A 26,811-nucleotide genomic window follows, 5' to 3' on the forward strand; every position below is an offset into this window, starting at 1 on the left:
CTCAGAAGATTGTACAGTACTAAAAGAGGAACAAAGTGGGAAAGAAGACTAAATGCGGTCCATTAGACCTGTAAAGCTACCTTAACTTTCATTTCTTTTATCTGATGAGCATGTTTTTTTCGCAATTTCCTTACAACCAGCTATGCCGATACGAATTGGGCAGTACGGAGCTAGTGCATCTCCCCCCACCCCAATTCAGTTTACAAATGGGATAAAACCCCAAACAGTAGATTTATCGGGATACATAAGTGGTGGTAGTATCTAATTGCCTTTTACATGCAAGAAAATTCAATGACTGATGTTTTTATTCCGTAAGCTGTCATTAAAATAGCGTCAAAGCTGTGATGGCAGACGCGGAGGCTTATCAAAGTGTGTCAAAGATAGTAAATATTTTATCTGACTGCAAAGCACTCTAATCACTTCAGATCGTACTCTTGCTGTACAGTGTGGACCTCAAACCATGCTAGGAGCATCTCAGCCTTCCCATACGGTATTAGCGCATGCTCCGCCATAAAGCATTGGTTCAAAGCGAGTTAAGCGTGATGAAAGTTGTTTCTTATTCGGTATCACTAGTATAAATGGGCAGATGGGTTAAAATTATATGTCGACAGTCCCAATTTTTTTGTTTGACAGCTTCTATTTAGCAATTTTAAAAGCGTTCTTATTTTAATTTGCAACATTCCGCATTTGATGAAAAATTAGAACTGACCTGCATTTTGTTCCTAACCTCTTTATAAAAATAATGTTAGAAACCATTTTGTGTCCGAAATGGGGTTTAGTACACCATACCACATTTTGCATAAGCATAATATGGGAAGCCGTTACATAATTCCCTGTACATTGTTTACCTAAACGTATTAGCGACTACTAATGCTGAGCGATATGCTCCTAAATAAAAGCCATATATAAGGTCTTATTTTTGTTATTCGCACCTAATTTTGTGCGAGAATCTAAATTAATCCTTTAACCCTGTAAAACTCTCAAGGTCGACGGATAACTCCTGGTAGCCTGAAGTCTTAGCGGTGCTTTAAACTGGGTATTATCGGTTGCGCACTAGTGCCTTTTGGGAAAGCTTTACAAGTCTGGTAAATTAAAAATAATTTGACAGGTTCAAACAACAATTACAAAGTCGGTGGGTGTAAGCTGCTGAGTATACTAAAAGCCTTACCAGATATTTATAGCAATATAGTCCCTTTGGCAAATTTGGCATAAGGATACTTGCCTTGCTCAAGCTTACTCGTGCAGGCATTAATTTTAAAAATACAATCGCTAAGCCAGATAAAGCTGATGCTACGTCATTTCTCTGTAAATGTGCATGCTGCGGTGTTTAAATGTCGCATTCGCCTATTTCTTAATAATTAATCGAAAATTTGAACGAAAATAGCTCAGTAGCATTGACTAAATCCTTGTAATAGTTCTTCGAGGTGGGTGGTTGCCATCTTAAGGAATACGGGTGGTGGATTTCCTGGTCTCTGTACTAAATCCGGTTTTGCTCGACTAGATTTTTAACTTGCTGTTGTCTTTTTACTGACGTTTACTTACTTTGTAGCAAAGAGACTCGAATTGATGGTATCGTTTGATCAGGCTTCCTCGTTCTTCATAGAAAATCCTAATCTCTTCACGGAGTTTGTCCTTACACGCTTAGACAATTCTCAGAAATCTAAACTCTTAACAATACTAAAAGAGGATGTCTTAAAGAGATCAAGTATATCTCGAGGCAGTTTTGACTCAAAGGATGAAAGCTCTGGTAAAGTTGTCGCGGATATGATGTCAAAATGAATATGCGTCTTCAACTATATTTACGACTAATTGTACATTTCCTTTGGTGGTTTTATGTGAAATTTTATCACATTTGTGTCCGTAACATAATAAGGGGCTTTTATGACGTCTCGTTTTATAAATAATTCTTTTTATTTTTTTAGTGCACTATTGCACCTTTATTTTAATCATTTAATTTGGACGAACTGATCAAAAACGATAGAGAAAATTGTCATACATTAGGTATACTGATATTTACTGAAAATAAATATATTAGGATTTTAGGTAACATTCGGCCGCATTTATGCTAAATCCACGTATAATCTTCCCCTTTAAGAGAGTTGTGATTTCAAAATTTTACTTATCCGGTTCTTTTGGCTATTATGTTATTATTGAAGTTATCCTTCTTTGACACAAAATTATCTTGCGCTAGCATACTACAAACCAATCAAACGACCCGCAAGAAACATAATGATTGACCATTCCATGCCAAAAAAGTGGCCACCTGTCAATAGGGTAACCACGACTATGTCGCAGTATAGGAAGAGTGATGACTCGACCATTTGCAGCTGCAAGATTAAAACAGACAGCTCCAAGTCAATGGGGCTCTTCGTAAACCAGCGCAACCTCCCCAGTGTATTGGAGGGAAACTACGACGAGGCCGTAGAGTCATTCACATCCAGCGAACCACGGATGAAGATTAAGAGACGACCTGAAAACTGCCCGTTTTCTCCCATTTTCTTCACTACCGCTAAACCACCTAATTTTCTGCAGAGTCTGCAAGTGACTGAAGAAGAGCCATTAGGAGGTTTGCTCAAATAAAAACATAACCCTCTTTTTTGGAGTGATGAAGGTTTGGGTGGTCGAAGTGCCCTAGCGTCCAAATTCAAGAAGTAATGGGGTGTTTCTTTTTAAACACTTGGTTTTTAATTGTTGTTTAACCTTTTTAAATAGCTACTAAGCCATAATTCTCATCAAAACTATTATAAGCTATTTGGATTACGTTGGGAATGAAAGGGTGTTTTATTTATGTGCTAAAAGCAGTCATTTTGCTTTAAAGCATTCAGCCAATCACTCTCTCCTTCAGGCTATTCTTTTGAAAATACGGATCCAAATGACCTTGGAAAGGGCGTTCGCCTGGCCTCCTCTACAGCTCGCAGTGAACTGTCTGCAGTGACGGCTTCTCAGCTGCCAACAACTACCGCAAAGAAGAGGCCAGGCAGCATCTTGAAGGAGAGTATGGATTCACTGGACTTGAGTGGCAGGTCCCATCTGCCTGACACTATGAGGCACCTCATTGAGCGCATTATTAAGCGCCAGTACTCCCAGCATGAAATCATTCAGACAACCACCTCTGTCCTCACCGAACGTAAGTCAGAATCATAGTGTTTCTTCCTGAGGAACCTTTTTTCGCAATTACTTATTTGTTTACGTTACTAATTACAAATTAAACGTAATAAGATGTGTGCTATTTCCTGATTATTTCAAGGGGCATTTTGAGGTGCATGGGAACTGGTAGCATAGACAGCATGGACTGTGGTGACAGCCAAACTGCGGGCTTCCTTATCTAACCGTAGTAAAAAAGCTGCCCTCATTTTGCTACTTGATCTCCTCTCTTTTTGGACGTAGTCCTCGGTGCTCCTTGTGGGTATCCGTATACTCTGACTGTCGCAAAGTGTTCCAATAAAAAAAATCTTTATTTCGTCGCCAACCTTGTACTACATAGTTGCCTACGTATTTTATCCTCAAGCTCTTATAGCATGATGCGGTGTTGGGTCAATCCTCTAAGCAGCTCTTTAGCATTTCAGCTCACTCAAATTGAGCCTCTCTTCAATACTAGCTGCTGTACAGAACCTCTACAGATTAAAGCATCTTCAGCAAGCATATTCCTATCGAAAACTTTGGTACCGTAAATGTTCACTTAAAAGCGCTTATATTCTTCTTTTGGAGTGAGTTCACTAGCAATTCCTCTAGTATGGCACCCGGGTCATCCCTGAAGCCGCTGTAAAGAACAGCATTCTCGTGGTAGTTTTCGGATCAGAGCACATAAGAACTAGAGGAGGAGGAAGAAGAGACTGGAAAGGGTGGTAAACTCATCGGTACAAGTAATTTTCATCCAAGGGAACATATGTGTATGAATAACTACCTTTTTACTTAATATAATAGATCCTAGTGAGGCACCAAATGCTCCCTTGGTTATCGTATTTAGTGCAAAGTCAGAACTGTATAAGGGAGTAAGAACGTGGCAGTTTATTAGTTTGTTTTGCATTCAAAGAACCCAAAACCATTATACGTACTCCATTTTCTTCTTTCCTCAGATGCGGATGTAGATGTCATTCATTTGCATTTACGGGAGAAGAACGATGAAGTTCGCCTACTTAAGAGCACCTGTTCCAGGTTTGTGTCTATTTAAGCCTCCTTCTGACTGAAAAGCTTCATTCACGCAACTTCCGTGCTCATCACGAGCTTGCGTAATCATTTTTTTCTCGTTTCCTTTTTGTGCATAAATCAAAATAGTTATTAATTTTGGAAAGTGCAGCGTCGATCGACAACTCACTCACGTGGCTTAATGGAAGACTACGAGGTAGGCCTTTATACTGCTATTACCACTTTGTTGTCAGAACTTAGAACAAAAACAATACATTTTTTAATACATCCTACATTTATTGTATTCTAACAGCTCATTAGATGAACACCCATTGCCTCCTGTATTGCATGTTGCTTATATTATTCAGTAGCAGTTTCTCCTCAGAATCGCTTTTATGTGCTTAGAGAGACCAAAACTGATCGCTTGACTATGTTAAATCATTTCAGTCAATTCGCATACCAACTTCCATCTCAAAAGAGCACCTTCTGTACTCCCTTTACGGCGGCCTTTTGGTCAGGCAATATGATTATTGCTAATTTTGTTATGCGGGTGCGTTTCTTATGTACCCATGTCCTTATCGTTTCCCTATCTCATTTGGCACATCGATGTAGTTATTTAAAAATTCATTTATACGAAGCAATTGCATCTAGTGAGGTGGTGGTTTACTACTCAGACAATGTAATCAACTTTATACTTTGTCTGAATTGTTGTTAGATAAAGTAAACCAGTTTTGGGTCTGCTGCGTTGTTTATGCCAGTTAAAATACGGTTGCGCTTATTTCATTTTAGGACGTCAGATGGGAGAAAGATAAACTGTTCTATGACGTTGACACGAAGCACTCCATTGCATATCCTCTCTTCTCGATCAATGGGAATGTATTTGGTTAGTTTGCTTCATCTTCCATTTGGTTGGCAGTCTCGTAGTTTTACATCAGACGGAAGATTTATTAAGTCTTGAGTTACAGCGTTCCTTTATTAACTTGCGTTTTATAACCATCATCAGGGTAAAGTACTTGCTACGCTAATCGTTACAATCTTTATTCTTCGTTCAAAGCGGTTATTGAATTACTTCGACTTAAGGGTCAACCTCCCTTCGATGATAAAAGCGTTAAGGTATCCTTTTTTGTGTGCTTTTTCTGTTCTAATTTGTGAAGTTACCACGGACCACTTCCGCGTCCAAAACATCAATTTGTGCACCATTTATCGCTATTCCTCTCTCCCTGTAGTTCATCTACTCAACACTTCTGGCAATGCAGACAATAATGCTACTTAAAGAGGTAGCAAAGGCAATTTCTTTTAGGTTATATTGCCTCCTATTATGGACTCCCATTACTTAGCTGTACGTGTTTTAGAAGGTTAATGTTGAACACTCCATCACAGCCTACAGTATCCTCAGCAAAAAGATGGCAGGGTGAGTTAGTCTAATTCAATGTTTCCCATTTCAGCATTTGGCTTTTTTTATATATTTTTTCATGTTTAGAATCATGCTTTCTCAAATAATGGAGATGGATGCTGTGATGAACATAATTATGGCAAGTTTCGCTTTCAATTATGTTAGCAAATTCGCTCTTTCCTATGTCTCAGCAGTTTTAAAGTGGCTTACTTCAAAATTGTAATATTTTGTCATCTGACAGGACTGTGCTTAGCTACGGCAGAATGAGAGTAATAATTTGAGTTGTTTCAGACTTATGCGAAGCAAATAGTTCAAGCTGAAAAGTGCGTCCTTTTTCTGGTCGATCTGGAAAAGCAGGAACTCATTTCCACCATTGTCGATCATGGTGGCCTTTATCAGACCAATTTTGTGAATGTGGAGCCGATTAGGTGGGTGACTGGATATCGTATGCTTGATTCTTGAAGTGAGCATATTTACTGGAAGGGCGAAGTTAGAACGACATGTTAATCAACTTCCTTTTAGAGTTCCTCTAAATGTTGGAGTATTTGGTCATGTAATACATACGAGCGAGTGTCTGGTGACCAACGACCCTCAATCAAATGATGACTTCTATCACCATGAAGGAATTTTCAGTGAAAACTTTCGAATTCTCAACATGGTTACCGCTCCAATCAGAGTCAGGAATGAGTATGTTAGACCGCTACCTCCTCACTATGGCGAGAACGTCTGCATTTTTGCTATCCAGTATTAAATCACTTCAGCTCAATTACTCATATTTCATTCGTAACTGTAAATACTATTCACTTTTTCTTGTGTTTCTCATGGGTTTTTTTCCTGACTGTTCTATGTTAATCTCCTTATTTGTTCCTTGTTTCATATTTTTGATGGAACTACGATCCTTTCAAAACCGATTTTTAGGACTGCTTTAGCATTCCTGTAGTAAAATGAACCTTTACATGTATTGTTTTATGGGCATTTTGCATTCCTGATCACACTTCCCTCATGCTTTCTTCATTCTAGAGTAGTGGCTGTGCTACAACTGTTCAACAAGACACCTGGTGAATTTGACACTAATGATGTGGAAAACATCAAAGACTTTTCAGTCTTCTGTGGACTCGCGCTCTACATTTCAAAAGTAAACCTGTTATCTAAACGCCTGTAGCATATAGTTCCTCAAAATATTAACATAAAGAGTTAGGTTGAACTAAAAACAAGCACGTTTGATTAAACAGTGGCCTGCTCTGATCTTTCGAAAGTCAAATGTCGTGGTAAGAATTTCGTCACTCCACTACGTACGCCTGATAAATGAGGAACCTTTTGTAATTAGACAAGGATTTTGCTGAATTTAACAGTTAACTAAGCATTTTATTTGGTACCTTGGCCTAAATTTAACCTCTGTGTCAGGTAGCCTCTTTACGTTAACTTTCAGATGTACGAAAAAATGTTCCGATCAGAGCAGAAGTGCCGAATAACCATGGAAATCATGCTTCATCATAATCTCGCCTCAGATAGTGATGTTGTAGAGTACTCCGTGCACGAAATACCGGACAACATTCCTGGAATCACGGAGTAAGTAATTGCGAAGACAGCTTCCTTTTTGCCATATTTGGTGGACAAGTCACCCAGTTGGGTGTTCCATTGAATTGCTTATCACTTAGTATTAATGATTAAGTGATCCTCAATCTAAGCGAAACACTGCTTCAACACTACTTCATCCCGACTAGGCATTAATTAAGTGGAGTTTTTTTTCGTGTGTTTTTAGACCATTGTTCTCCCCGTGGCATATGCCTGATGAAGAAATGCCCGCAGTCTTTATTTACATGGTTCACGATGTTATGGGTAAATCGGTGTAGGTGATTTCCCTGTATCTTTCATCTTGCTCGCTAATCTGAAAGGAAACCATTAATTACCTTTGCTTTAAAGTTACATTCTTTTGTGTCTGTTTAGTATGTAATTGGCCACTTACGAATGCTTAGAACCTCAGAATTTCTTAGAATATTTAAAATACTCCAAGTTTTAAATCACTGGCATGATGACCAAAATATCGGTTCCTCAAATATACCACTGAGCTACATTGAAATCATAATCTCATCATAGAAAATACACATTTCTTATTTGATAAAAGGAAGAGCGTCCTTTTTTCTCCCTAAAGTAAAATTTTATTAAGGGAAAATTTCAAGGCCACGATAACTCATAATTTGTGTGGTAGGTACTTGTAGCATTTAGGGAAATGTTAACTATCCAACTACGATCTTAACGATAAAGATAGGCCAAATTTATTTTTATGTATATTCTCTCCTATGTCAAAAATTACGACCCATCAGCTATTTCTTCCAATGCAAACTTCAACTACCTGTGTGGTAACTAGTATACAAGAAAGGAACGTTAGAATATAATCGTTAGACAAGAAAGTATAGCATAAATTACTTCAAAATCAATGTTACTGGTACAAAATTTTTCCTTGAAATGGCATTAGACTGTCAACGCACACTTTGCCATGTCCATTCAGAATTGATCTCCACACCCTCATTCGATTTACACTGACAGTAAGGAAGAATTACCGCGACGTGATTTACCACAACTGGTTCCATGGATTCTCGGTAGCTCACGGTGCCTACGTAGAGATTAAACGAGAAGACTGTAATTTCACTCAAGTCGAAGTGAGTTAACCTTGGAATTTGCTAGACTCTGTTCACTCTAGAAACTCTGCATCCTCATCGCTGCCCTGTGCCACGATCTTGACCATCGAGGAACCGATAACAGCTACCAACGCAAAAAGGGTACACCACTGGCCACTCTCTACTCGACTTCAATCCTCGAGCATCATCACTTCAACATGACTCTCACCATTCTCCAGGTTCTTCGTCTCTCTACTTATATCCCAATTAGTAGACTGACTTGGGTATCCTGCTTAAATTATTGGGCATCACGAAATGCTGTGTCTGGCATTGCATTCTTAAGGGCCCACATGCACAAATTTGATTGCCTCAATTTTTGCCCAGATTAGCGCAGCCTCTAGTGGTCTCGTGACTGGGTAGGGACCAAAAGCGGAGGCGTAGTTAAAGTATAAAGTATAAAGTTAGCTGGTTGACTTTTCCTCTGTTATGCTAACTGCAAGGCGCACATTCTTGGGAGAATCATTGACTTGTGCTAGTAGAAAATTAATTCTTGCTTATTATCCAATATGGCAGTTAAATTAGGCTAGGAAACAATTTAGCTCTGTTCATGGATGAATTCTATGTAGTGGTATTCTCCTTGCATAGCAACCTGGAAATCAAATCTTCGCTCACGTTGCTGGAACTTCGTACTATGAGGTAGATCGACTTGCATCCTTTTTTATGGATCTGCTTCTACATTCTAATAGATGTTATTTATTTGAATTCTCTCAATACCATTGCTAAGATGGGCCTGTCTCTTGACTTTTGCCAACTAATTTTCTTCTGACTATTTCGGCCTAGAAAAGTCCACAAAACTACATTATTTTGTTAAACGACCATAAATGATTTTACAATGATACTTTAATGTTTCTGGTTCAGCAGTGCTCTCATTGTGAAAGCTGTTTCTTGCCTCTATCATCCCACCCCACCTTTGAACACAGTGCTATCCAGACTGTTGGATCGTCATGCATTTAAGCTTGAAAAAATCTGGCAGCCTATAAACCGGATCATGTAATGGAATGCACCACAATTTTCATAGATAAATCAAATTTCTTGACTGGCCTTAAATGATGCATTCAACCCAATTCAATAGCGGGTGAGTGAATGAACCACATAGGCACAAACGAAAGGCACTTCCAGTGGTCCACTTTTTGTTTAAGTGAGTTTTTGATGTTCAAATTAAAGGCCTTCCGAAAATCTTGGCAACATGTGATCTTTGCAAGTAGGGCGAATAATAGTTGTTAGTGAAGGTTACTTGACCAGGTCTTAAAGAATGCAATAGAGGCCTGTTATTGACGTCCTCACTTTCCCAATGAAGGCAGAAATCACAGTCTCCGATTAATGTCAGAATAGACAAGCTTGATGACGTCATTCAGGGAGAAAAAGTAACACTCCATGTGCATAAATTCACAAAACTTATGCAGGTCATTTATTTAGAGAATTGCTCCAAGTAGAATAGCCTTCAAGTTCGACCGACTTTACAGTAATGTATCCTGTCTCTGGAAAAATTATGAATCATAGAAATACTTATTGTTTAAGTCATGCCTGAATCGGAAAAGAACTACAAATCTAGAAATATTCTTTTCTTTTACTAAATCTAGTCTCTTGTTTCCACTATCTCTGTTAGCATGTTTCTATTAGTTGAATCTGTCAACTCAGCTCCTGCATATTACTAAATGTGCCTTAATTATTGTAGGTCCTTTTCGTTTTACCGCCAATTCATCAAACATATCTACAGCATTTATCTGCTTTTCATAGTATTTAGCAAAATTGGGAACTGTAAATCTACGCCTGTCGCTTCTGTATATGATAATGGGCCCAGGAAGTGGGCTTGAGTCCACCGTCGTAGGCAGCCTTTTTCACTTTCGCCAAGTGTAACCCTGATGGTGTACTTTTAGGATAGGCACAGGTTTCGCTTAGCAGTTGTGCATCCTGTTTTGAAACTCACGGGGGCAGATGCTTCCCTTCTGGGAAAAGTTAAGTTGCTCTGCCAAATCTAGATCATTGGTCCCCTCTGTGTCATCATTGTACTTTCCCCGACCTATATGAATCGGCGATATTTGGAAGTTGAGACCATGAATGAGCTTACCTACTTCTGATTTTACTTTTTGCATAGTATATTGAACAATCGTCGTTCTCCTTCAAACAATTTGTTGGTTTATGAAATTTTATGAAATTTTGCAACCTTTGGTAACTTTGACAAATCCCTCCTTTGTCATAACCACCAGATTTATTTTACTGGTCCGCATTTAAGCTTGAACCATTCACTTGATTTTTTTAAGGTAGGTAAAATGGGTCAAATGGGATTCTATTGTGCTCAACACTAAATCATTACGTTCAACTTGAATCTTTAAACATCTGCATTCTACAATGTATTGAAAAGTTATAGGCGATTGCATTAATCCCTCAAATCCATTTATCAAATAAGCATTTGTACCCTTACCGTTCTAAGAGTCTATTTTTCCCAGCTAAAGAATAAATGTAAGGCGGAGCTTTTGAAAACTAGTATCTGTTACTCTTCTTCTTCTCCCCCTTTCTACGTCTTCTCTTTAAAAGCGATTTCCTCAACAAATTTGGCAATTCATTAATGATGGAATAGTGAACATGTAAATTGTGAGACGCAAAAATTGGCACTCCTTGGCAAATAACTGGGCAACTTTGGCTCAGTCTGGTGTTCATCGTCAAAGTTCACTCATCTGACTGGCCAGTGTAAGGGGTCACATACTATAGGCTGCAGGGGGATATGAAGTCTGAAGTTCACGAGACGATTGAAGAAGGCACTTAGATTTAAGGCAGTATTTCTACTCTCTTCGCCTCTAGAACTTGGAAACTTTTCCAAAAATAGAATAGAACTACCTTAAACCTCGATGTGAGTGCTTGCTGAGAGAACATTTATTAAGGCTTTGTCTCTGGCCAAACTCATTTCTTTCTGGCGGAAGTTTTACATTGCCAATAACAATTAAAGCTTCGTACCATTTTAGACTATTGGACTTTCAGAATGAGATATTTTAGCGACAATAGTTTGTGTTCTCGAAGGTCCTCATTCGGGTGTAAACACTTTTAAAAGGTTCAGTCATAGAATATCAACGTCGTTTGGCCCAAACTCCCCACCTGTTTACATACGGTGACGCCTTTTAGAGACTGTTGTATTTGACCTTTTTCGCATTCCTTTTGAATTAACTTTACCAACGGACTTAAACATTTACAATCACTGAAGCGCGTCCTTCTGCAGTTTTTTAAGTGTGGGTTCTTCGTAAAAATTATCCTCATTTTGCTGGGCTATCTCCCCCATTTTTTACTCCAATAATGTGATTTTACCCTTAACGCAATTGGATTTGTTCATAATTATCACAGAATTGCACTCTCACAGAGATAAACTTTGATACGAGGCATAACCTTTTGACCGTTTACCGCCGCCTCATTTATCATAACCAAATGGTGGTGGTGGCGGTAGTGGAGGTCACAGGCCCATACTTTCATGATGCACTTTGTTTTCTCATAAATAATTTGTGCAGATTCTGATGATAATAAAACACGCAATTTTGTCTACTGATCTCGGCCGACTGGACGCCTCGAAGGAAGTGGTGACGGACATTTTGGACAAACGCGGTGCCATCGACTGGGACAACAAAGATCACAGGTGTTTTGAAATTATTATAGCGTCATTTCTCTAATAAGCATCTAAGGTTGTAGGTAGATCAAAGTAACCTATTGCGGTTGAAATGATATCGTGACATACTCTAATCAAGAGAAGTTAACTTTATTTGTCATGAGTGTCCAGTACTACTAATTTAGCAATTCTTACATTTGATTTTGAGTATTCATATCTCCCCTTTTAATTAGTCGCCGCGTTTACTAAATGAAAACTGATATTTTAGGATATTTCTTAATATCACAACTAGTACAGTTCATACATTTCCCCGTATTTGACCAAAAATATTAATTGAAGTTATTAGTCGCATCTTATTCCGAATCAAACCGCCTACATTTAGTTGAGACCCATCTAATCGTGATAAAGGTAGGCTATAATTAGTCCTCTGGATAAAGGGGAAGCATTTTAATGTAAATACACGCTAGGCGAAGAGAATTAGGAAGAGCGCAGAGAAGTGTCTGGAATTTTTGTACACTTTTTGCTGACTGGCCATATGCTAATTGAATCGCACTTGTTATTTTTTAGTCGTCTACCTCTCTAATGTTCTCTTTCTCTTAGAATGGCGACAGTGGCCATTGCACTACCAGTTGCAGATTTATGCTCCATGTACAAACCGTGGGAGGTGCATAAAAAGGTCGTTCTCCTCGTTATGGAAGAAATGTGGGCACAAGTAGGCTTTGGAAGCACTTGCATTAACTCTAATGCCCCCTTTATATTTGCACGGCTTCACCATTCACACGAGTTAACAGCTAGAGCCGAAAAGACTGGTTTGAATTAGTATGCCAATTGCGCCTTGAGGATGGATTAGTTTGTCACGCAGTTCCATATTTAGGTTTCCTATTATCTATTCATGTATATAAATGGTGGTGGATTCATCAAACGAATGCGTGGGTGAACACTACCATGAAGTTTTATCTCCATTTTAGGGAGATGAAGAGAAGAAGAACGGTTTCATTCCAATGGACTTAATGAATCGTGACCTCTATTATCAAATTCCAGAAATGCAGGTAATTCAACTGCCAAGGGCACACGACCACAGCCACGTTCGATTCGACCAACCACTTTTCGCGTAGATCAATTCCTCCACGAAGTACAATTTTATAGCCTGCCGAATTTGGCATCATACCATCGTTGTTTAGGTGTGCATGTGCGTTGTAAAATTACAGTGAGCCATCACTGTACTCGATGTGCATAGTATCTGCAACTATGGTAGCATTCCTCCTATTCCCTCCACTTCGATAGTTTGTGTTGTCACCCGGGCAAAAGCGGTAACCTGTAGTGTTGCTATGGTCTGGATCCGCTGCCTAAGCTGGTTTAGACATGCCTCAACCTCCAACTAGACACCTTCAAGTTCATATATCAAGTTGTCGTAGTACCACCCCTGTCTGGGTCCAAGATGCCATGCGTGACTCATTCTGCGAGACGACACGTGATTTTGGCGCCAAACCTCTGCCCCACCTTCGAGGTTGTGTAGTCACGCCTACACCACAATCCCGGAATATTTCAAAAGCGACTGTGAAACGCCTCGAACCGCCCCTGAAGCCGGAAGTATAGTATGTCATTGTGGAAGAAAATATTTTATTGACGCTGAGAATGGTCAGTAAGCTATTATTAGTAATAGAAACATTTTGCCATGCCCCAGGACGGTGACCGAAAATTACGACGTCTGAAGAGCTCACGTAATCAAACTACCATCAAATCAAATGCCGTCATATTATTTCCCAATACATTCGCAAGACATATGTAAAAATTTAATGTGTGTTCTATCATCAGAGGTAAAGAAGAGTCAGTAATCATAAAAGTTACCACAAGCCTTCGTCCGATTGTTCTACCTATCTCAGCTGAGAAATCATGAGTTCAATGACTCTATCTCGTTTTAATCCTTTTATTTTCTGTCCCAGCATTCATAACCATTGGGTTTTCTTTTTTTGAAGGCTTATCTGAGTGGGTAAAGTAGGTTCGTTGGTTATTTACAGCACCATCATCATAACTACGATGCATTAAAAGTACCTTTTTTGTGCTAAGCCTCTTTGTGAACAAGAAACTTAGAGTCATTTGAAAAGGAAGAATTTCCAGTGAATAAATTTCAAAGTAAATCATTCGTATCTAATGTTTTAGTCGATTTTGTGTTTATTTTTGTTTCAAAAGGGTTACATTTAACGCTTAGTCTTAGGTACACCAGACGAGGGTCTAGATGTAAGCCTAAACCTCTCACCAATCTGCCATCAGGGAGTGTATTTAGGTTGTGGGGGGCTAGGGTAAGACGGACATTTGAGGACAAGATGGTAACAAAACTGCCACCTTGGCATTGAGCAATTACATTGTTGCAGTCATCTCCACTTTATGCTCATTGCGTGCCTTCTCCTGCGCTCTTTCTCAATTGTTCTTCACAAATGCCGCTTCCTTCTCTTTCACGACTGTGAGTTTTCTCATGCGATTGCGCGTACGCACTTACAAAGACACAGTTGCGAGGACTTGCGGTGGCTGGTTTACCTCCAAGACCCTGATAGTGCAAGGTTCGAAGCAGAATCATTCCTCCAATTTAATAACAATGGAAGCTATGGCAAAAAAGGTCTCTTCTGTAATTGCTATGTGGGTTTTTTTATTTGAAAGTCAATGTTTAAAGCGCAGCGTTAGCCGGGATTGAATAAACTGATTGGATTTTAGTGCAACTTTCTATTAAACCTGGGTTCTCTTCGGCTCCATTTATCCATCGACATTTTAAAACATTACATAGGTGGCGCAATTTGAACTGATTCGTTTTATGTATATGGAAATTGTACGCTAACGAAATAAATTTGATATGACATTTAGGCTAATGAGTATTTGGAACGCTAATGCAATCTTTAGTTATGCTAACAGAGAAGTATTGCATTTTATTTGGATATTTCCCAGAGGCAGCTATTATCAATCTGCAGTGAAGGGAAGACTTAACGACCCATTTTGAGCGTGTCCTGACTCTCCCATTGGTCCGCGGGCAAGAATGTTAACCGTCGGAAGGTAGTAGCTTTGTCTCGGACATTGCAATGGGGGTCGACCTGCTGTCTGTGCTCTCTACACACATGGAGACCACTATGAAGTCGCGTTGGTGATAAACCTTGTAATAAGATCGTATAGTCTAATTCGCTAACATGCGCCATAACGACAGCTCTGTTTGGATAAACTGTATACTTTGTTTCCGTTTTTTAATAATTGGAGCCGAACACTTTGTATCACGGTAGCTTAAAGCTTGCAGCAGAAGTGTGAACATCATCCTTACTGCAAAATATTCGTGTGAAATTTCTCATTAGAAAGATTTTACCCACTCTCCCTCTCTCAATGCACTAAGAAAACCGTTTACTGATACCTATCATACTTCAAAGACTTAACAAGTAAGTGCTCCTGCATATTTCATGCCCCAGTGCACTAAAATGCGCTTAAGACTACGAATTTGTGACTCTAAATCGTCTTAAACAATTCCTAATCCACAGTAATATTCTCCTGTAGATGATCGTGTTTTTATGGAATTCTCTGTAACATCCAACGCCCGATTCCATTAAGATGCAAAATCTTTTTTTGCCTTTAATGTCGGGGTGTCCTTTAGAGTGTATACTGTTATCTCGTACGTGCTTATTGCGTTCGCCACTTTTGTCACATATATGTGACACCCCAATCTTAACTAAACAAGGGACCAAAAAGTGAAAAATGTGGTATTTATCACATCATGACACATAGCTACGCTAAATTTTCTATCACTAATGGATTTATTAGGTTTCAAATAAAAGATATAATTTCTTGAGCTTGGGGAAGTCAGTTTAATTGATCCGTCTGGTAACACAGGTGTTGATATCGCACATAAACAACGAAATATCTGGGTTATAGTGCTGGTTTTTTCTTCAAGACCCTAGTAGCAAATATGTTAACGAACTTTTGATGCCGGTAAACCGCAAAGCATGAAGTATGTGATTGCCAGAGGTATCACGAAGGATGATATTGCTGCACTTTCATATGAGGTGACAGTGGTGTATTTGATTTGCATAACGTATGTCCAGGTAATCCAACGTGGCCAGAGTCAATCGTTGCTGTTGTCACTGTTGTATCGGTGGATACGACCATCTCTACGCTATGTACCGATGCATCACCTTCAAACATGTTCACTTGTACTTTGACTGATCCACTTGTGAAGGCAAATGCGTACGTCACCACATAAAAGTTCATTAGCGATAGTGCACATCGAAGCACGTAAAAGTAGTATGAAAATTGAAGTCAGGTGGCATGCAGCATTGTGGTTAACCATTCTGACAGCGGCGAAACCAATCAGCAGTTGGTGGCTGGAGGCGCTTTGGAGTTCGTTTGTTTTCCGGCATCAGAGGGTGCGCAAAAAATTCTTCGCAACCTTAACAATGCCTCTCCGTTTTACGAACACTCTGATGTTTATTGACTTGGCTTTGGGTATTCGTGGTGTGCAGCTACATTTCAATCCCAAAAATTTGGTATTTTACCCGTGGTATGCAAACTCTTTCAATTGCCAGCACCGTCTCACTCTTCTTACAAGAAGACGTAATACCAGATATCGCGGATTCAGCGTGGTTACAGTCCAACCTCTCACAAGTAAACTTATTCCCTCCAAATGCGTAAATGGCAGTGTTCACTTCACTGTTTAATAACTTTGAAGTTGCGGTTTCAACAGTTATGAAATGCTGAAGTGCTAATCAGTAGTGCATGAGTGTTGCATTTCGTTTTGTCGGTTCCTTAATGTATATTTGTCCTCTTAAGTGCTCAAATACACGACACAACCGTACTTTGATCTTCCTTGGTACTGCTAATTTGTTTGATGAACATTAAATTGACAGCATGAAGTGCTGACACATGATTGGAGCAGTACTGATCACGGTTGCTTATGCTAGCCATCGTCTAGTGCTATTCAGCTATTTTTCGTGATGATTTGTTTATCAAGCTTTTGTCTCAGTAAGGAGAGATGCCACATTCTCAATGTCACCATAAGGTAAACAGCAATGCACCAGTTGCATTCATACCCATGCACCAATCACCCTGAGATCACAGACGCATATATGCAGCTATGCTTTGTATGTGTGTATGATTATTTTAAAAGTGCACTATCGAGAAATAAATCTCTCTCCTTGTATTGTGCTTTAACCGAAAGATGAGGTATGTGCTTTCCTCTGCTGTTGTGGTAGTCGTTGCTCTCACCGTCTGTGAAATTTTAGTCCAACTTCTACAAGGTCGTGTGTCTACCGCTCTTTCGACTGATAACTCGGGCCATACCTTCACTGATGGACATTCCAAATCAGGCCTTTGCGAATTTCTCTCGATGGATGGAGATGTGTCTCCTGCCTGAGAGTGTAAAACGGGAAAGAGTCAACGAGTTGATCCAACGCCGATCACAAAGAACCACTGCCACCACCGACTCTATCTGATTTCAGAATTTCTGTTTCATGATGTTATTTCCTTCTTTTATTTGTCCTAACACATGCATGCATTTATTGTGTTGGAGACTCTCTGGTTGATGAGCTCAAATGTGGTTCTAATGATAAGTGCTTAAAAGGTGATGTTAGAGAAATTAAACTTTTTGTTTCAATGGCAATCAATTAAGAGGAACAATTACTACATTTAAAACATTCTCAAATAGTTGCTTACTTGTGTTCCAATGGGGTTTATTTAATCTACCCACTGTGGCTTATCCATTGGGAAGTTTTAGAATGCCAAAATCACCTTTTTGATGCAAATCAAAATAAGTGGCTACAAAACCTACCTTTGACATACATTTATGCAAATGAGCTTTTAAAACTCATTAAGCTAATCAAAATTGACATCTTTGCCTCTATCTAAAGTGCAAATCTAGAAGGACGGTAACTCAAAAAGGATTGGTTGCATTCAGGTAAGAAAATTACCCGCCTTGCGTTACGCCCCGTTGCAGATGCAGTGGAAGTAGGTACACTCCAACTGATTGTTAGAAGACCAGCTACTTTTTGCGATTGGTAATTATTCGCCGCATATCCAGTTACCTGCGTTACTTCTGGTGGATTGATTTACGCTATTTCCGTATTTTGCCATGTACTTTCCACCATCTTTAAGTGTAAATGCATCAAAGCTTCAAGTTTTTGGCTTTCTTATTTCCATCCTACCGATTTCTGCCCCTCTCAGCCTAAGCCGACTGTATCACTTTTTGATGGGTGTAATTGCAACCTCAGGTAAAAGATTTAATCATCTTTAACAGTCGAGGATCCACTACAGAGGACTGCGATTTTCTCGCACTATGGGTATGAGCGTTTAAATAATACAGGAAGGGGCGTGGCCGGCCTGTTTGTGAGATCATAAAATCCACCGTGGAGTGGAGAACTTATACTCTGTTCCAATCCCAAATGTCATTATACATGGCCTAAAAAACGTCTCCCCGTGAACAGACACTCCCAGGCTTTTAAGGAGGACTTTTATGCGGAAGTGACCTTCACGTAAGCAGCCTATTGCCGTGTCTGAAAGACAGTACGAGGCACTCCACTCCCTCACGCATTTCGCCTGTCGTTTGAAAGCAAGCAGGAGTGCAAGTTGGGTCCATAATTATGAAAAACTTGCAGCATGAAAATTTGACAATGAAACTAATCTACAAAATCTGCATTTTCGCTCCAGATTTCAATTGCAGTTTTTCTGCTTCGAAATGACACCTGTGTAAGAGGTGAACGTTTTACCAATAAACTTTTCTTAAATGCAAAACTTCCGAGGTTAGCTAAACTTTCGGAAATTACGAACAAGGGTCGAAAATTGTCAACAACATTAACTATAGTTCGTGTTATAATAGACTAATAAAACACCTGGATGATGCTCGTCCATTTACTCTAAGGCTCCAACATGAGGAATTTGTATAAGCTTTCAAAAAGCGATATCTCTGCTCTGCCTCATTTTGTGTTCTCATGTTCATGCTTCGGAATAATACATAGCACCATATCCGATACACCGTTCCTAAGTTTATCAACTTATTTCAAAGCCACAATGATTTTTGCATACTTTCTCACCTTTGGAATAATCACCTGAGTTACCTTTTACGTCAATAATGTGTACGTTGCAACATTGTTATGACGCGAACAAGTGGGGATGGAATTTGCTCTTCTTTTTTGAAACGCGTGGATGAATGAATTAAATAGACATTCAAAGGCGGTGAAATTTAGAAATCACCTAGTACCGAGTATCAACCACAGAAAATTTGCAATAAATACAATCAGCTCTGGTGCATTCAATTCAGCAGGGAAGTAGTTGGCTCCGAGTAAGTTCATAAAAGGACCTTAACCCTGCATCTGCTGTGTGGTGGAATTGCGTGATGAACTTTTATGCCTAGGCATTATGAATTTGGCGTGGCTGCATTGTAACACAAATGCAGAAACTGTAGGTATTTTTAGTGTTGCAACTCTAAATACCTTTCCATTTGGAAGTAAGATACCACCCTTTCAGCTTCGCATACAACCCAAACAACCACATGCTAATGAAGTAGGTTATATGGATTGACAATCCCGTATGAAGCCACCAGCTTCTCTTCTAATGATCCTCTGTAGGAGATGGTGAGATGGACTTTATCCTTTAGTTCTAACTCGGTGATCAGAGTCTAGTGGTGCCTAATTACACACCTAAGCGATGTATTATTTGAAGGTTTTTGCGTGTGTGCATGTGCGTGATACAAAGGATGCAGCCACGATGATTTGCGTCACAACTCAGCGACTGTTAGTCAAGTTCCACCCTGTGAAGCCTGAATGAATGGATTGATGAAGAAAAGAGACAATCTATTTTAAATGGGATCTCCCGATTGTCAGACTCTGGAACTGCGGAATCCGATAACTTCCCAGGTGCAGAGAGTACCACGAAAGGGAACATCGGATCACCACTACAGTGGATTTTATTCGGCTCTTTGTATCTGGTAGGCATTAATCTGGAATCGGAAACCGGTGGCAAAGTGTCAAATCGTAACAACACTGCATAACTTAAAGCTACAGTGCATATAGTGCCATCCTTCGGTACAAAGGCGTTTCGTGCAATTGTTACCTAAGCAATGTGACAACGAATCCCACTTTGCATACAAAGAGCAAAAATTTCATGTTCTTCAAGAGTTTGACCAAATCCGACCTTTCTACCCTACTACTCTCTCCGCCAGAAATTCTGCATGCAAGGGGGTAAATAAATTAATTATTCACGCCCATGAACCATACCCGTGGCAGGAACCCACTCCACCACACTTTTGCTAGCCTCCTGGAGTCCAGATTATAACCCAAGTATGTAATCATTTACGCCGGTTACAAGAAGAGCACATTACAATGATGACGCGCAAAAAGGAGTTTAGGAGACGCTTTTTAATTAGCGTAAGCGACATGGCCTCTGTCTGGAAAAAATACCTAGCCACATCATACACAATCTCGCTAGGGGTGTATATTAAGACGAAATTTTCACACGTCCACCCCTTATGACTGATTAAGTCCGTTATTTTCCGACTGCAAACGCAGCGTAAACTGAAACCTAGCAAGTAATAGGCCAACCTCTTTGACCAACAACGAATGTACACAGACAGGAAAAGTAAATAATTATAAAACACAGGATATGGGCAGGTGAGTGGTTCACCAGCGAAAATTCCTCAGTGGAGGGGAGTGCTTAGGTGCTTCAAGATAATGAAGAAGATGCTTCATTAAATAGGAAGCTAGAATCAAAAATAAGATTAATTAAATGCTTAATATAGCCCAAGTTACTGCATGGATCTATGTATTACCTCTTTTATTTGTTCGTAAAATTCGTAGTCAAGATGGAACCTCTACTGCGTAAGGGTTGTAGTCATTCAGGACATTTGTATCTAGTACACAAATGGGTTTTACGGCTCTTATTATCCCAAATCAATGCTGATGTGCAAATACCCCTCGGAAAGACAAGTATAATTTTTCAAACAAGTTTTGCCACTGAGGTACTCTCAGGAGGTGCACTAACCAAGCCTTCCTAAACGTATCGTCTCAGCAGTGCATGCGTTATATCACTGCAAGTGTCGAACCGCGGTGAGGCCCGGCAATGGCATAGAGAAGCTGGGTGAGAAGGACAGTTGCCCTATTTGTCAGACCTGACAGGTTGTTACGTCTGAATCACGGCTACCAACTAAGATCAGTCGTTGATCAAGAACTAAACAGCTCCTGCCACCTCGTGAATGCTGCTGTACTTGACCGTTTTGTCACATCTGGTCATTATCAGTCCCGAGTTCGCCGACTAGCTGGCTTGAGCGAGGACACGGCTAACGCACATTTGTGTTCATAGCAGGGCTGGCCACAGGGTCAATCTGCGTACGAGTGTCCCCTCAAGGTAGGTGCAAACTGCTATAAGCAAGGGGTTTGTGAAGATTAGAATTGGTTTTATTTGGAATTCGATGTGCCAAAACTGCTTTTTGTGGACTTTACGGACAGTTCCAATGGCATCCTGTGTCCAAATGGGAAAACAAACTTTTTAAAACAAGTAACATCGTCCAAATATACTAACGTCAGAGGATAGTATTTTTATCAAGCCTACGTAGGTGGCTAACCGTCTATTTAAAGCAATCCCTCGAGATTTAGATCTCCTAGAATAAAGGGCATTGAAGTTTGTTTAGGCTAGACTCCATCCCAAAATTAAGCATAGAATTTAGGTCCCGAATAGTTGAAAGTCCAGTAAAGATTAATTTCCTCCATACCCTATTCCTCATCACTGATAAAATGTGTCGAATTGTGTGTCATCTCCCCAACCAGATGCTAAATTTAAACTCCAACCATCAGCTAACCCCTCTGTCCGGCTCCACTTAGCTACTCAGATTGTAGGAGAATTCGACAGAATTAACGATGCACAATCTACTGCGTCGTGTGAACAGTCGCACTCATTAAGGACAGAGTGGAGCATATAATTCATCCCTCCGAATAGGTGATTTTGGCCTTTAAGTTCCTCCGATTGTTTACCATATAATCACTACGATTTGTGTACCAGTATCCGGTAAGGTGGTTTTTGTTGCTAGACGCATTCCTTCCACTTAACGACTCATTCCAAATAAGGCCAACGGTCTCTTATGAGGGACTGAACCACACTTTTGGCTGTCTTTAACCCTGTACCATGTAGGTAAATTTACCTGCTATTCAACAATATGAGAGTTCAGTGTTATAAATTAACATTTTTGGGGTTGCCTAAAGCGATCCTGCCTAGATGCTTACGAAAGCATAACCGTATTATAAGCCTAAATTTTATTGGTTCGCATGAAGGCGGTTGCAAAGACCTGCACATATGTTCGAATTTTACCTCCTGTCAAAGATTTCTTTCATTGAAAATTTGTTAATTAGGGAGAATGAATAAGCTGTAACTGACTTGCTTATCTTCCTTCAGATAAGCAATTTAAAACGCACGCGCAAGGTAAACTGCACTTCTTTACCATTGTCTTTGACACCTCCAGACGCGTTTACACAATGGCGCGTAAAAGCTGACGTTTAATGCCTTTAAGTCAGATTACATGTGGTAGTCATGTCGAAAAGTAGAAAAGTTGGTGCTTACCTTCTCGGCTGGTGCATGCGTCTTCTCTTTTGTTGTTCTCAATACTTGATGAAAGCGATTATTCGCCAACATCTCATCGACAATTTTTGCCACTATATCAGTTACCTAGATGGCATTTAAAGATTGTTAAAAAGTGCTTGGCGCTGCAGTAAGCAGTAAAAGTATTTATTCTGGAATTCTCAACAGCATTTCAAGTGGTAGTTTGGTCCTCTGGAGGGTTACAAAAGGTACTTCTCCACAGTAATGGTGCCAGTATGATCTATTCCTTTTCATCACTACCGGTAGTGCCATCGCTGTACACAAATTGTGGGCGTAAAAGTGTGACCCCAACAAACCTCGAAATGGACTAGTTTCGCATTGCGCACAATGGTTGATAATAAAGCTGATTTGGAAGGACAATCAAGTCAAACCGAAAACAGCATTTGTTGTTCGATAAACACATTTGACTAATGCATGCAAAGCATCAGAACAGCCAGGAGGACGGCCTGTGGAAAGCTGCCCTAGCAGTCGGCGTGCACCAATTTTTTGTGTTAACCTTCCGTCAATCAGGTCTCCAGGATCAAGTACGTGTCTTACGCAGTGGTTGAATTCTCATAAGAATGATTACTGTGCTGTGGGCTAAGAACAACCATTGCTGGAAGCATCGTTGACAAGCGGATACTCGTCTTCCGTAATATTAAGCATCCACTAATCCAACGCCTTGGTTCACAGGAAACGTCATTCTTCACCAAATGCTGGCACACACAGGCAACCGTTGCCATCTTTGTGTCCCACTTTGACCAACGCTGTCTGGGCTGGTGAACGGTATATGCACTGGCTATAAGTAAGCAAGGGAACACAAGCAGCACCTAGTGCTACTAGGGTGGATTTAAAAATGAACATTCCCTTTTAAAATAATCGTTCCTTGTACATTAAGCATAGACGCAAGATGGTATTAGTACAACTGTATTAATTTGTTAGTCCTAACCTTGTGAGTCTTTTGAGAAACAGGAGTTTCTTTCTGACACTAGTTACTACGTCTTTCCTCCTGTAATTTCGCCATACAGCCAGCTTAGTAATAGGAAGATAAGGTTAAAGAAAACGAATGTAAAATTAAAATGTAGATAAATTCAGTGACAGAAGCTTGCATTGAAGATAACAGCTCCAAAGCTAGATCATAGAGCCATCATAAGCCGGGGTCAACCATTAAATTAAGCGGCAAATAAGGGAGCATTCAAAGAAAAGGGGCTGAGTCTGAGGAAAATATGCCAGTTACCGTCAACCAAGTGGTGCAGGCTTCAAATTTTAGTGGACAATCGTTTCAAGTACTAAAAGGCAGCGCTTTCAAACACATTTAAGTCTAAAATCTCTTAACTTCTTACATCTGTAGGGTTAGGACTGCCACACAAAAACCGCCAACACTCATGGACGCGCGTATGTCCGGCGAGGCCACGGCCACAACGCGCTTAGGTTGGGTGTCTAGACCCATGGTCCAAAAAGAGGTGAGCAAAGCAAATGCTCTCTTGCTCTCCCTCCCATTCTCCTTTCCCCGTCCACAAAGAATTGCAACCTCCGCCCCATAACAGTGGACCATTCAACTGGTCCAATTCGGTTAGGCCTTTTCAGTGTACTAATTGTGCTTTTATTAAAGTTGCTGCAGTCTCAGGCTAGCACTGTGATCCAAAAGTACCATTGAGGAATGGGTGAATTTGGCAAAGGAGATTCGTTTTGAACTGGCCAGGCTTTCATACCGTTTAGATTTTTTAAATGACAACTAGTCGGAGTTGACGGATGATCAGAATTGCGTTGAGCTAGTGAAATATCCAATTAATTTATTTTTGCCGTTAAATTAGCAATTTCACTGCTAGATTCTTAGAAGAAATTTGAGACGTTTTATTGTTCTAATAAAGCTACACATTTCAATTAATTTGTTTGGGCCACGATTAGTTGCAATCAGTTACCTAATCTGATGAAAGCGATATGTCATTCTACTGGCAGCGGATAAAATGATGCTAACTTGAGATGAAAATTATTACTCGGCTGTAAACGTGGATATTTGATACTTTTGGGAGATTTCTAAAGGAGTCCCATGAAACTAACCTTAAGTCACGTTAAGAAGATGAGAATAAAGAATTCCATAAAAGGACACTGTTGTGTGGGAGAAAGTGAGTAAAATTGCACATAAAGTTAGTTCTTTTCTAGCTGTTAAGCATAACCACACCAAGTTTTAATTTTTTAACCAGCTAGCACTGCAGTAGTGTGGACCCGTGTGAAAACAGTCATACTACCCAAAGCACCAGACGACACACGGTGTTGAAACTCTGTCACTGAGTTAATTTTAATGCAAAAGTCAATGAAGGGATTAATTTTCATTAAACTGTTAAAGATATTGGCAGTTCAAAGCCTAGCTTCTCAAACGTCAATTTATTTTTGATAAGTCGCTGCTCTTTTTTAAATCTAAGATCGGAAAGTTGTTATGACCCCCTCAATGAGACTCTTCAACCTCTCTTAAAATAAGGTGCTAATACTAGGAGAATCGAATGGTGCTTACACCTCTCCATTTTATCGTACTACTAATAGCATGATGACCTCAAATACTTTGCCTCGAGGCAAGAGGTTGGGGGATCAGTAGCCACTTTTCTTGGCGGGGAGGGTTGCAGCACCTGCAAAAGTTACCGCCCTTGTGGATTCTGAATCGTGTGCACTTTGCTGATTTTATTAGTCATGATTACTGTGACTGCGTCATGTGGTTAGGTTAAACCTACTGTCAGCATGGGAGTTTGTTGATAAAGGTCATTTTTGTGTAATACGAATGTATCCGGAGCCTGTAATCTTCATGAAAACTAGGCGACATTGCAGACTTCATTTAATAGCTGTCGGAAAATGTGCATGCATGTGTAGCACCTTGAGGCCGCCTTAACGATGAAAGGAGACATGACACTTGGGAAGAATATGTATTGTTGACCTATTAAAGGGTTTGGGGGCTACTGGCATGGCTTGGAGGCTAGGCCGCCGGGAGGGTGTGCAATAGTAGACCCCCTTACTGGCCCTTCTCCAAGACTGAGGATCAAGGCAAACAATTAAAGAGCTGCACTCGGTTTGCTGCAGCTTTACTTCGCTAACTCTAACCGAGTAGGAAGAGTTTAGAATTCTATTTTGGTGTATAGCGTATATAACACAAATTCGACTCATTAATCTAATTGCGTAGGTACTGAATAAACTTGAGAAATTCAGTCTCGTACTAAAACGTCCCATTTTTCTTGGTTTTGAATACAGCTTAGTCATTAGCCCGCCTTCGCATTTACAGAATTTCACATGAGTAAACTACGTGGTGGAGATGTGTCATAGACTGTGTCGTATGGTTAGGGAAACTGAAACGAAAGTCTTGTAACTTATGTTATGGGCCACATGGAGAGGAGTCGTGCCTCTGTTTTATTACCCATTTAATGTGTAGGCCATTGTCCAGGTCTTAGAATGAATTGCCTTATTCATAAGTATTAAAAAGAGCTGCAGTCTAGAGCATTGTTGGTTAAAATTTCCTTAGATTCATGCGCATTACTCTCACAGATACCATAAAATAGCCTTTATCCAAAATGGGGGAGTTCGTTTAGATTGTAGCATCTATTTCAAAACAGAAAATCCTCTTACATCCTGCTCAACTGTGATCTAAATAGGCAAAAACTTTAAATGGTTCTCATTGCAAACTTGATTCAGTTATGGAAGAGCGAAGCAGCTTTCATTCAAACAAGACCATATTTTAACATCAATTTTATCTGAGTTAGTGCTTTTGGTATTAATTATTCATATCCTTTTATTACGTTCCCTTGCATGATCTCTAAGGGAAAGAGACCACCGCAGTCAGGATGCTCGAGTGTTTCTAAACGCCACTGGCACTTGCGCCACTGAACCAACCAACTGAATTACTGCTTAAAAAATGAAAAAAATGCAATCCTACTCTTAATAGAAGCATCCTACATCTTTTCTATCGTTTTAAGCTTAATCAGTTTATACGTGCTAAGATTTTATGCAAACGCACTTGACAATGAACTAATCAAGTACACATACCATATTTGTGGCATGCTGGGCTGAAGTAAGATAGGAATATTAATAAAACTTTATTTTATTGTCACATTCATCCGTGATACTATTTTTAAAGGTGAGTACTCCCAAACTCGGCATGATGTTATGACATTTGCTACTACACAGTTTATATATGAGCAGGAATTTTGCAGTTGGTTTAATGCAAATTTATGGATAAGGAAGTACTTCATTGTTCTAATCTACGCAATATTTGTAATAAAAAAATGTAGAATAATTCATTTGAGTCGTTGAAGAATAATAAAATTAACTAGCATCTCGACTTACACAAGCAATTCAAGAGTATCCTCTGAGGAGTTATCAAGTTTGTTCAGTTCCACTTTCATTTGAAAAACACCAAAACAACTCCACGCTGGTAGACCCATACACAGGTGTCACATGTC

General features: G+C 39.7%; 2 protein-coding genes across 2 annotated transcripts; one reads left to right on the top strand and one right to left on the bottom strand. All coding sequences in view use genetic code 11, as the record gives it.

Moving 5' to 3' along the window:
• Positions 1–2,286: 2,286 nt before the first annotated feature.
• EGR_01190 (cAMP and cAMP-inhibited cGMP 3',5'-cyclic phosphodiesterase) lies at positions 2,287–17,244 on the top strand (the record flags this gene model as incomplete). Its single annotated transcript, XM_024490439.1, has 15 exons — positions 2,287–2,566; positions 2,846–3,127; positions 4,077–4,126; positions 5,810–5,946; positions 6,041–6,205; positions 6,539–6,653; positions 6,948–7,087; positions 7,281–7,367; positions 8,028–8,178; positions 8,220–8,375; positions 8,782–8,832; positions 11,691–11,815; positions 12,386–12,497; positions 12,754–12,834; positions 17,035–17,244. 15 exons carry the CDS (start codon positions 2,287–2,289, stop codon positions 17,242–17,244), a joined length of 2,142 nt encoding a protein of 713 aa, XP_024355258.1.
• A 5,824-nt stretch (positions 17,245–23,068) lies between these two features.
• EGR_01191 (hypothetical protein) lies at positions 23,069–23,819 on the bottom strand (the record flags this gene model as incomplete). The annotated part of the gene is made up of 2 exons (XM_024490440.1): positions 23,069–23,168; positions 23,713–23,819. The coding sequence occupies 2 exons, from the start codon at positions 23,817–23,819 to the stop codon at positions 23,069–23,071; spliced, it is 207 nt and encodes a 68-aa protein (XP_024355259.1).
• Positions 23,820–26,811: the final 2,992 nt, after the last annotated feature.

Source organism: Echinococcus granulosus (assembly GCF_000524195.1).
Source record: "Echinococcus granulosus chromosome Unknown EG_S00004, whole genome shotgun sequence".
Lineage (NCBI taxonomy): Eukaryota > Metazoa > Platyhelminthes > Cestoda > Cyclophyllidea > Taeniidae > Echinococcus > Echinococcus granulosus.